Source organism: Bison bison, unplaced genomic scaffold (genome assembly GCF_000754665.1).
Source record: "Bison bison bison isolate TAMUID 2011002044 unplaced genomic scaffold, Bison_UMD1.0 scf7180017864466, whole genome shotgun sequence".
Classification (NCBI taxonomy): domain Eukaryota; kingdom Metazoa; phylum Chordata; class Mammalia; order Artiodactyla; family Bovidae; genus Bison; species Bison bison.
The window spans coordinates 4,347,524-4,359,347 of NW_011495027.1; the positions used below are offsets into that span (position 1 = coordinate 4,347,524).

The following is an 11,824-nucleotide window of genomic DNA, read 5'->3' on the forward strand; positions in this document are numbered from 1 at the left end:
GATGTATGGTTTCCTTTATAAGTAAAACATAAAGAATACAACAAACTAGCAAATACAACAAAAAAGAAACAGACTCACAGATGTACAGAACTAGTGGTCACTGGTGGAAAGAAGGAAGCAGGGTCAGGCAAGATAATGGTAGGGGACTAAGAGCTACAAACTACAAAATGTATAAAATAAGCTACAAGTATATTGCACAACACAGGGAATATAGCCAATATTTTATAAGTATAATATAATCTTTAAAAACTGTGAATCATTTTGTTGTGCACCTGAAACTTATATTTTACACCAGTAAGTGAGCAAGTAAGTGAAAGTTGCTTAGTCGTGTCCAACTCTTTGCGACCCCATGGACTTGGAATTCTCCAGGCCCAAATACTGGAGTGGGTAGCCTTTCCCTTCTCCAGGGGATCTTCCCAACCCAGGGATCGAATCCAGGTCTCCTGCATTGTGGGCAGATTCTTTACTAGCTGAGCCACAAGGGAAGCCCAAATACTTTACACCAACTAAATCTCAATTTTTTAATCTGCCTATTTAATTGGCTGCATCAGGTCTCAGTTGTGGCATGCGGGATCTTTTGTTACTGCACAGACTCTCCAGCTGTGGCACAGGCTCCAGAGCACACGAGCTTCAGTAGTTGCAGCATGCAGACTTAGCTGTTCTGTGGCATGTGGGATCTTAGTTACCTGACAAGGGATCTAACTTGTGTCCCTGCATTGAAGGTGGATCTTAACCACTGGACCACCAGGGAAGTTCCTTTACCTCAATTTTTAAAAAGAATCACATGACTGTTAAATGACCAAGGCAAGGGTCAGGTTTAGATTCATCTGACTCTAAAGCCAGCTCACAATGCTATGTATACAACTATTTCAAGCTAACAGAATATTGGAAGATTTGTGTTCAATCCAAAAAAGAAATATAATTGAAGCATATTAACTGTCCAAGTTATACAAGGATTTAAAGCATTCAGTGCTATTTGAAAACTGAAATATCCAAGTAGTCATCACAGAAAGCAGGGGGAAAAACCCACTTCCCTCTTGACACATAGCTGTCTGCAACCACTGTGCTTATATGACTCCCATCATAAAATAGATATTTTACAGTCCTGGGTTCTGTTTGCAGAAAAGTGCTCTGTGAAAGCATGAGGAACTGAAACGCAAAGCAACAGGAAATAACAGATGAAAAAGTCTTGTTTAGAAACCAAAACAAAAATAAATAAAAGAATTAGAGTAGGAGTGGCAGTGAATTAGGATTTTGATAATTCACTGCCACTCCTGCTCTAGTTCCTTTATTCATCTTTGCTTTGTTTTTTAAACATGACTTATTCATCTGCTATTTCCTGGTGCTTTGCATTTCAGTTCCTCAGCTTTTCACAGACCACAGATCACAGGACTGTAAAATATCTAAAACTATTTGATGATGATAACAATGAAGACAATGAATGACCACCATGATGAGGATGATGACTAACCACATAATCTAAAAGAATTCCTCAGTTCATTGAGTATTTAACACCTTAGTTGTCTTAGAAAGTGCAATAAATGTCCAGTATAATCCCTGTTACTACTTAACAATTGAAGAATTCTTTAGAATAAGGAAGTTCATCAAGATATTTTGTAATACTTTTATGCAAATTTGGGGCTATAGTCAAATCTCTGACTTATACAGATACATAAATACTCTCCTTATATTTCCAATAGGTTTATTGTAACATGCGCAAAAATGGTGCCTCATCTGACTGTCATTCTGTTCCTAACTTTGCACCTTCTGCCTGGAATGAAAAGTTCAATGGTAAATTTGATTAACAATGGATATGATGGCATTGTCATTGCAATTAACCCTAGTGTGCCAGAAGATGAAAAACTCATTCAAAACATAAAGGTAAGAGAAAAGCTTATTATCCACTTATCTTTATTTTGTTAAGTATTTCAACTCATGTTGCCTAGGCAGATACGTACATTCACATAGTTATAATTTTCCAAAATTCCTTTGATAATATTCATCATTTATTTAGCATATATCTAAACTGTCAAGGTTAATATCTGCTTAGTTTAAGTATTATGTATCATATATTAATAGCTTTAGTCACTCCCTTAATGAATTATTAAAAGGCCAAACTACTAATATTTTCAACTCATTAAGCTAAAAGAAAGATCTTCAAGCTACTAGAGAATAATTTTGAAACTTTATGAAGTTACTTTTATAATGTTTAAAAAACTAACCTTATTTAAAGCCCTTGAGGTTCATTATCTTATACATTTTTCAATTTTTTCAGTTTTCATATTTGTTTAGCTCTGAAAATTTTGAAATTCTTAGGTATCTGATCACAAAGAAAATATATTTTTAAGGTTGACTCATTTCCTAATTTTCTTTGGGCTAATCAGTACAATATTCTATATATAGTACTCTTAATATATACTATTTTCTTTGTATCTCAATATCCCTATAAGGTGGTCAACAATGCATGCATGCATGCTCACTCATTTCAGTTGTGTCTGACTTTTTGTGACCCCATAGACTGTAGCCCACCAGGCTCTTCTGTCCACGGGATTCTCCAGGCAAGAACACTGGAGTGGGTTGCCAGGACCTCCTCCAGGATCTTCCCAACCCAGGGATCAAACCCACGTCCCTTATGTCTCCTGCATTGGCACACAGGTTACCACCAGCAGTACCTGGAAAGCCCACACAATACAGATTATTAATTACCCTTGTTGTATAAATTGAGAGGAGTTAAGTGATTTGTACGTCATACATTAAGTAGCAAAACTAGAACTTGAAGCCAATGACTTAACGTATTCTTAGAAAATTATTGCCTAGTAAAACTTTGCTTTTTATGAACACATTCCATATGAGAAGATAACTCAAACCAAATCTAGCAAATTGTTTTTTCAATTAACAACAGCATAAAATCAACCAAACTTTTAACTCCCAACCCAGTTTTAAGCACCTCTGTCTAATTCAAGAAGCAACTTGCTAACAGACTCCCAGTCTTAATCACCTTTATATCTCACCTAGCACCCTCACTCCCTGCTCCAACTCATGTTGAATGCAGACCTGGACAGGTAAAAATTAAAGAACTGATTTCTAGGTATATAAAAATGAGAGTTTACAGACTAGATAGATATGGTAAAATGTAACCTACTTTTCAGTTAGTCTTTGCTAAAATATTTGGGGAGATGGGCTTAGATCAGCTTCTTCTTGCTTGTTTGTACACTTTCACATTCATTTCATTGTGAAACTGCCACTACAAGGTACTTTTAATTTTGTCAGGAAATGGTAACTGAAGCTTCTACTTACCTGTTTCATGCCACCAAACGAAGAGTTTATTTCAGGAATGTAAGCATTTTAATTCCAATGACGTGGAAGTCAAAATCTGAGTACTTAATGCCAAAACAAGAATCATATGACCAGGTAGGGTATTTTATCTAGCTCCTAAATTGTTTCTTCTTGCTGTGATTTTTAGAAATTAATGCTCATAATTTTGAGTAATTATTAATGGCTACTTTAGTATTTAATTTAGTAATATTAATGTTCTAAATTTAGATGAAAATTTCCTTGTTTCTATTGCTCATGAGATCTGTTTTGGTTTGTTTATTCTGCCTTTTAGGCAGAAGTCATAGTTGCTAATCCTTACCTAAAACATGGAGATGATCCCTATACACTTCAATATGGAAGATGTGGAGAAAAAGGACAATATATACATTTTACTCCAAACTTCTTGCTGACTAATAATTTGCCTATCTATGGGTCCCGAGGTAAGGATATTTATTTCATACTTCTGTTTTTATTTTCACTGGAAACAAATATAACACTGTGATTGATGGTATTTTTTTAATTTTTAAAGGAAAAAATAAGTATTAATATTTTTGTTCAGAAAGTTACTAGTTATGTTCAACCTAACTACATTTCTTTTTGTACGTGTGTTTAATAATAAAGTTAGCCATTTACTGATACTAACTGATTTAACTTCTTTGGTCTAATGAAAGTTGTCAATTTCTAGATTTCCTTGACTCAGTTAGATTGATGATGTGGAGAAGGGAGACTTAAAATATAAGGAAACTCTATTTATATACAAGTTTCCCTCATTATTCAAAAGAAGTGTTTCTATCATAAGTCAGAATGATGTACAAGAAGCAATTACCTTAGGACACATCTTGCTAACAGATACACAAAATATGTTGAGATGAATCACAGATGCTCACAGACACATTTCAAATCTATGAGGCTTGATGCCAAGCACAGTTGCTAGGGAAGGAGCTTGGTGCTGCCACTTCTCCTGCTCTGGGTGTGTGCTGTCTGTAAAACAGTTGGCTGCAAAACAAATGCCTAATGCTACCTTTGCTTTTCGCCTTTTTTCATAAAGCAAAATCCTCTTCAAATTTCTTTCTGTTAGTGAAAACAGGTACTGAGGTGGGTCTCTCATAAAAATGAAGTGGTGTATAATGAATTTTCAAAAAGCAGGGATACTTCTGTTGTAAACATAAATTTTAAAGCGGCAATATTCTCTCATAGGCAGAGCATTTGTCCATGAGTGGGCCCATCTCCGATGGGGAATATTTGATGAGTATAACGGGGACCAGCCATTCTATATCTCCAGAAGGAACACTATTGAAGCAACAAGGTATCATTCTATTGAATAAATCTGTTTTCAAATGTTTTCACTTATGAATTTTTAATTTTCTATACTAAGCAAACAAAGACTACCTCTGTGGTTGAGTGCTCACACACTCAACTGCAATATTCAACCTGCCCCATTACATATCTAACAATTTCTGAGTATTACATTTTGGAAGCATGATCAATCAAAATTTGGGAATAATTTCAATATTCATGGGGTTGTACTAAAAATATGTTGTTGTCAGAGGAAAGAGTTGGAGAAGGCAATGGCAACCCACTCCAGTACTCTTGCCTGGAAAATCCCATGGACAGAGGAGCCTGGTAGGCTGCAGTCCATGGGGTCGCTAAGAGTCGGACACGACTCAGCGACTTCACTTTCACTTTTCACTTTCATGCATTGGAGGAGGAAATGGCAACCCACTCCAGTGTTCTTGCCTGGAGAATCCCAGGGATGGCGGGGCCTGGTGGGCTGCCATCTGTGGGGTCACACAGAGTCGGACACGACTGAAGCGACTTAGCAGCAGCAGCAGCAGAGGAGAGAGAAAGAAAAAGGTTGTAATCTAAACCTTAAGATATCTGAGAATTAGAGCTCAAGTTCCTACCCAATCTTTTATTCCATGTGGTTCAAAGCTTTTTAAGGTCAATCTGTTTCACTGAAATCATTTAAACTGTTAGAGTCTCATGTTTAGTATATTTTATTTTTCATTTAATCTTGAGCTTAAAGAAAAGAAGTACTTTTCTTAAAAATAAGTGAAATTTTTGATTTTTTAAAGAATAGGTAGACTTAGCTCTTATTTATGAATAGATGAGATATTTAAATTAAAACTATCAAATACATGGAATAGTTGATGAGTATTAAAGAACAACAGAAATTAGTGTAATTAAAACTGCTTTGGAATAAAAAAACATATTAGAGAAAAGAGGTGTGGTAGAAAAATGCCTTTGTATTGTTCGCTTTATGTCTACTAAGCTGCTAGAATCTTTCACAGAGACTAGGGTTTCAACCCAGGAAACACTCTCTCCTCTTCTCATGCAACAACCCCTCCCAGCACCACCTCCCGTATTCAGATAATGCTTGTTAGTCCTTCCAGTCTCAAATTAAATGCTTTCCCCCAAGTGTATTTCCTCTCCCTCCATTTGTGATATCCTTGAGGCTGTTCCCAAAGCAACATGCACGGGCTGCTCTCACCTGCGTGTGTGTGTGTGTGTGTGTCTGTGTGTCTGTGTGTCTGTGTGTCTGTGTGCGCTCAGGCACTCATTCGTGTCTCTTTGTGACTCCATGGACTGCAGTCCACCAGGCTCCTCTGTCCATGGAATTTTCTAGGCAAGAATACTGGAGTGGGTTGCCATTTAATCCTTGAGGGTACTTCTCTCACAGTGGGCAATAATTTTCTGTATCATTTTATTTTCTCCACTAGACTTTAAGATCCTTGAGGACTGATTTTTTTAATCTCCTAGCCTTGTACATGGCATAAAGTAAAAATTAAACAAAGAATCTATCAAACAACTACTTTTTAAAAGTTAATGAAAAATAAATCAGGTTCCTTATCAGTCATAAAGATATATAGTAAAAACAAGTATTGAAAATAACACTGAGTTCCTACTGTGAGCCAGGCACTTTGTTGGAGGCAGTGTAAGTTTAATTTTCAGGCTTACTCTAGAGCTAACCTTCTGGGAAAATATGACTAATCATTTCTTTTAATCCTTGAAATACAAATAAATTTATTTAAATGGATTAATGGAATGAAGTTTAATATTAACACAGAATGGGATAAATCCTGCAAATAAACAAGAACTCTTTAGAATCTTTTACCCATACCCTACTCCACCTCATTCTCTGCCAGGGATTTGACAATTCTCTTACTTATAAAGACCAAAAGGTTTGAACACACAAGCATTTCTATACAGGGTTTATTTTTATTTCTTAATTCAGTCTAGCTCAATAAAATGTAAAATGTAAACACAAAAACCACACATGGTTTTTTATGTATGATATATACATCTATGTATATATGTATACATCTATTTAGCAATATGGGCTTCTCTGGTAGCTCAGCTGGTAAAGAATCTGCCTGTAATGCATAAGACTCTGGTTCGATTCCTGGATCAGAAAGACCCCCTGGAAAAGGGATAGGCTACCCACTCCAATATTCCTGGGCTTACCTGGTGGCTCAGATAGTAAAGAATCTGCCTGCAACGCGGGAGACAGGGTTCAATCCCTGGGTTGGGAAGACCCCTTGGAGGAGGGCATGGCAACCCACTCCAGTAGTCTTGCCTGGAGAATCTCATGGACAGAAGAGCCTGGAGGGCTACAGGCCACAGGGTTGCAAAGAGTCAGACACAACTGAACGACTAAGCACAGCACAACACATACAGCAATATCAGTTCAGATCGGTTGTGTCCGACTCTTCGAAACCCCATGGACGGCATCACGCCAGAATTCCCTGTCCATCACCAACTCCCAGAGCTTACTCAAACTCATGTCCATCAAGTCGGTGATGCCATCCAACCATCTCATCCTCTGTTGTCCCCGTCTCCTCCCACCTTCAATCTTTCCCAGCATCAGGGTCTTTTCAAATGAATCAGTTCTTCGCATCAGGTGGCCAAAGTATAGGAGTTTCAGCTTCAGCATCAGTCCTTCCAATGAATATTCAGGATTGATTTCCTTTAGGATTAACTGGTTTGATCTCCTTCAAGTCCAAGGGACTCTCAAGAGTCTTCTCCAACACCACAGTTCAAAAGCATCAACTCTTCAGAGCTCAGCTTTCTTTATAGTCCAACTCTCACATCCATACATGACTACTGGAAAAACCATAGCTTTGATTAGATGGACCTTTGTCAGCAAAGAAATACCTCTGCTTTTGAATATGTTCTCTAGGTTGGTCATAGCTTTTCTTCCAAGGAGTAAGCGTCTTTTAATTTCATGGCTGCAGTCACCATCTGCAGTGATTTTGGACCCCAAAGAAATAAAGTCTCTTACTGTTTCCATTGTTTCCCCATCTACTTGCCATGGAGTGATGGGACCAGATGCCATGATCTTAGTTTTCTGAATGTTGAGCTTTAAGCCAACTTTTTTCACTCTCCTCTTTCAATTTCATCAAGAGGCTCTTTATACACACACACACACGTGTGCAAGTATATATGTATATGTGTACCATGAGTAGGAAAGAGGGTTTTAAGCATAATGTTGACTCTCCCCTCCCCACTGGGAAGCAACTCCTCTGTATCTTTTAACTCAATTAATGTTCACAACATCCCTGTGAGGAATTATCATCTTTAGCTCAAAGTCACAAGGAGCTAATAGATATGTTGATCACTTTAATGAACGGTGAATATTAATACATATGAATTAACATCATTGTTCTTGTTGAAGTTGATGGTGAGTAGGGGTATGACACTGTGCCTACTTTTGTCAAAATGGAATTTGGTACATGGTCCATAGCAATTATCACTGAGGGAATGATTTTAGGATGTTAATATCTATTTATAATTTCTCTGGCCTTCATATATAAATGTAATCTAATTCTTTCACCATAGATGTTCAACTCATATTACTGGTACTAATGTGATTGTCAAATGCCAGGGAGGCAGCTGTATAACAAGGCCATGCAGACGTGACTCACAGACAGGGCTGTATGAGGCAAAATGTACATTCATCCCAGAAAAATCCCAGACTGCAAGGGAGTCCATCATGTTTATGCAAAGTCTCCATTCTGTAAGTACCTTCTTTTTCTAGTCTTACAAAGGAAGCCTTTGGAAAAAATTAATTAGGGAAGCTGAATTTTCTACTGTGAAATTATACATACCAATAGAAGTAAGGAAAATTACTAAGACAGTTAACTAACAGTCATTTTATCCAGTCTTGTGTCACCAGTCCTGTCAGAGTATATCTGGAAATTATCCCATACTGTATTACTAACCTGTCCTTTTTTCTTCAGAGGTAAAACTGTACCCTTCTCATTGGTATCACAGAATTTCTTATAGCATCCCTTCCCTCATTTGACTTCTGTATTGTCTAGAACTACAACCTTAATTATTTCTTCTAAGTGTTATTCATACTACGTTTCCAAAGCAAGTCATTCTGTAGCTTCAGAAAGTACTGACAGTCTCTGCTTTCCATTACCTTCATACTAAAGCACACTATACTTGACAAAATGATATTGTGAACACATAAATGGCTCTGTCTCTACAGAACAACAAACTGCTTAATCTGAAATTTAATTCTCTAGTTTTTTAAATGGGAATTTAAAAATACTTTACAGTATTATTGTTGTTAGTTTTATAAGAGCTAATATAAATAAAGTATGACAACAGTGCTTAGCACAAGGTGAGTACAAAACTTAATTTTTTTAATTTTTTAAAATTATAAAATATTTGGATAATAGGAAATTGTCTCTTTCCCTGGATAAATTCAGCTTAATTAATGTAAGCATATTATAGTTAACTCAATGAAAGTTTCCAAACATTAAAAATAGACTTTTAAATATGAAACATATGAAAGTTTTCAAAAACATCAAATAAAAATAAAGAATACTATCTCTAGATAGTAAACTAACAATTAAAAGAAGCAAATTTTCATGTACCAAATTACTAGTAACATAGACTTTATGGGTAGAGGTTTGTAAAAGCCTATTATTTCCAATAAGCTTTAAAATTGCTTTGAAGTCTAGGGCATTAATAATGAAAGACTTGAGTAAAAATATAGACTTGATAAATTCTTCTAAAACTCCTAAATGAATCCAGTAAGGTTTTTAAGTAAAAATTGTTTTCCAGCCTAATAAAGCTCCCTCCTGGGAATATCTGAAGCATGAGTCTAGAAATCTCACTTTAACCTGCTGCAAGTAGATCCACAAAGGTAGCCAAAGAATTCAGCATCCAAATAGATATTAGATCATGTGACACAAGAAGATAATTGTAACATATACTGTCTGTACCAAATTATAAATTCTGAAAGCATCTGCCTATTAAGAGATAACTGATGCTGCCTATCATAAAATAAATAATAACGAAGAAGGAAAATCATGTAGCTGAAATATGGAGGGCAATTTATATAAGATATGGCTCAGAGATAAATACTGTACTTTAACTATAATATCTTGTGCATAACACTACCTTCTAATTATTATAACATAGACTAAATACATACCTTCTAATTATTATCACATAGACTAAATACATTGTATGACTGAACCCAAGGCATAAGCTCAGACCCAGGAGAAATACGCTCTGAAATAATGAATATTCAAGTCCATGATTTTCTTCCTTTAAACTTCATTATTCCCACTTCATGTCCAGCACTGTATTAGGAGCAGAAAAAATACACAAATAATTAAAAAGAACTGTTTTTGAGGAACTCAATTTAGTGAGGCTGGTAGATATAAGAAAAATAAATAAGAATACAAAGTAGGAAGAAATAGAAACCAAGTATTGTGGGAGTACAGAAAATGTCTCAAACTAGAGGTCAGAAAACAGATTCTAAAAGAAATGAGCTTTGAGTTGGGATTTGGAAAAAAAATTAGTATGAACTTGCTAAAGCAGGAAGAGGAAGTGTATTCTAGGCAAAGAAACAGGTTTACAAAAACAAAGATGGAAAAATACACGGATGCCACACATGACTGCACAAGTTGAGCACTGCCCAAATTATCTGCAGCATGGTCACTAAAATTTTAATATTTATTAGAACAATTTTAAAGTTATTGTTGTTGTTCAGTCACTAAGACATGCCCAACTCTTTGCAACCCCATGAACTGCAGCACGCCAGGCTTCCCTGTCCTTCACCACCTCCCAGATTTTGCTCAAACTCATGTTCATTGACTCAGTGATGCCATCCAACCATCTCATCTGCTGTTGCCCCCTTCACCTCCTGCCTTCAATCTTTCCCAGCATCAGGGTCTTTTTCAGTGAGTCAGTCCTTCGTATCAGGTGGCCAAAGTACTGGAGCTTCAGCATCAGCATCAGCATCAGTTCTTCCAATGAATATTCAGGGTTGGTTTCCTTTAGGACTGACCATTTTAATCTCCTTGCTGTCCAAGTGACTCTCAAGAATGTTCTCCAACACCACAGTTCAAAAGCATCAATTCTTTGGCACTCAGCCTTCTTTATGGTCCAACTCTCACATCCATACATGACTACTGGATAGAAATAAAAAGAACTTGAGAAAGGGGCACCTTTCTATAATTTGCACAAATTCTCTGTTCTCTTTTTCCATTTGTATTAGTGAGAACCTCATAAAAGTTTCTGGCATACTCTAAAGAACAGGAGAAAGTTCAGTGTCCTATAAGCAAAATATACACGGTAAGGAAGAAACATGGAATGAGACTGAAACACAAAATTGGAAGCTACAAACCTAAGGTGTTCAGATTTTTATTTTATCAACCTCAGGCTTGTAATGTAACCAGCTAATTCCTTCAGGACAATTCTTCTGTCTGTGAAAAATAAAAGGGAGTGAGATAGTGGAGGTAGGCAGACCAATTGGAAGGACATGAAAACAGGCAGACAAGAGACCTGAAGGTCACAAATAAAGGCAGTGACAGTAGTAAAAGGAGTCATGTTTCATATGCATTTCATAACATCAAGATGATTGTAAATCACTGCTTTGACTGAAAACTATACTTTTCTTCCATCCAATATATCCCCTTCTAAGAAATATCGGTCAGAAAAATAAGAGAAGGAAAAGAAACTCTTACAACTTGAATAAAAGTTATGCAGGTTTAATAATTTAGTTCTAAACCTGAATTTATAGCCAGAGATTTATATAAGGAGGGCATTTAAAAAAATAAAATGACACAAAGCTGAGGCTTTACTGTAAGACAAATTCTCTCCTAATGCTATACTAGTTTATCCAGTGTTTCTCCAACTTGCTAAATTTTCAAAACTTGGAGGATTTTAACAGGTTCTATAGTAATGGACGGAGAAGACAATGGCACCCCACTCCAGTACTCTTGCCTGGAAAATCCCATGGATGGAGGAGCCTGGTGGGCTGCAGTCCATGGGGTCGCTAAGAGTCGGACACGACTGAGCAACTTCACTTTCACTTTTCACTTTCATGCATTGGAGAAGGAAATAGCAACCCACTCCAGTGTTCTTGCCTGGAGAATCCCAGGGACGGCAGAGCCTGGTGGACTGCCGTCTATGGGGTCACACAGAGTCAGACACAACTGAAGCGACTTAGCAGCAGCAGCAGCCTTCTTTATGGTCCAACTCTCAC

At 36.7% G+C, this 11,824-nt stretch overlaps 1 protein-coding gene across 1 annotated transcript in view; it reads left to right on the top strand.

Moving 5' to 3' along the window:
* Positions 1 to 1,367: 1,367 nt before the first annotated feature.
* The window catches only part of LOC105003283 (epithelial chloride channel protein), a 33,630-nt gene continuing 23,173 nt past the window's right edge, over positions 1,368 to 11,824 (top strand). The window contains exons 1-5 of the mRNA XM_010860337.1: positions 1,368 to 1,881; positions 3,271 to 3,411; positions 3,608 to 3,755; positions 4,513 to 4,621; positions 8,155 to 8,332. Coding sequence (XP_010858639.1) covers positions 1,723 to 1,881; positions 3,271 to 3,411; positions 3,608 to 3,755; positions 4,513 to 4,621; positions 8,155 to 8,332 — 735 coding nt within the window. The 5' untranslated portion in view covers positions 1,368 to 1,722. The remainder of the gene's footprint in view (positions 1,882 to 3,270; positions 3,412 to 3,607; positions 3,756 to 4,512; positions 4,622 to 8,154; positions 8,333 to 11,824) is intronic.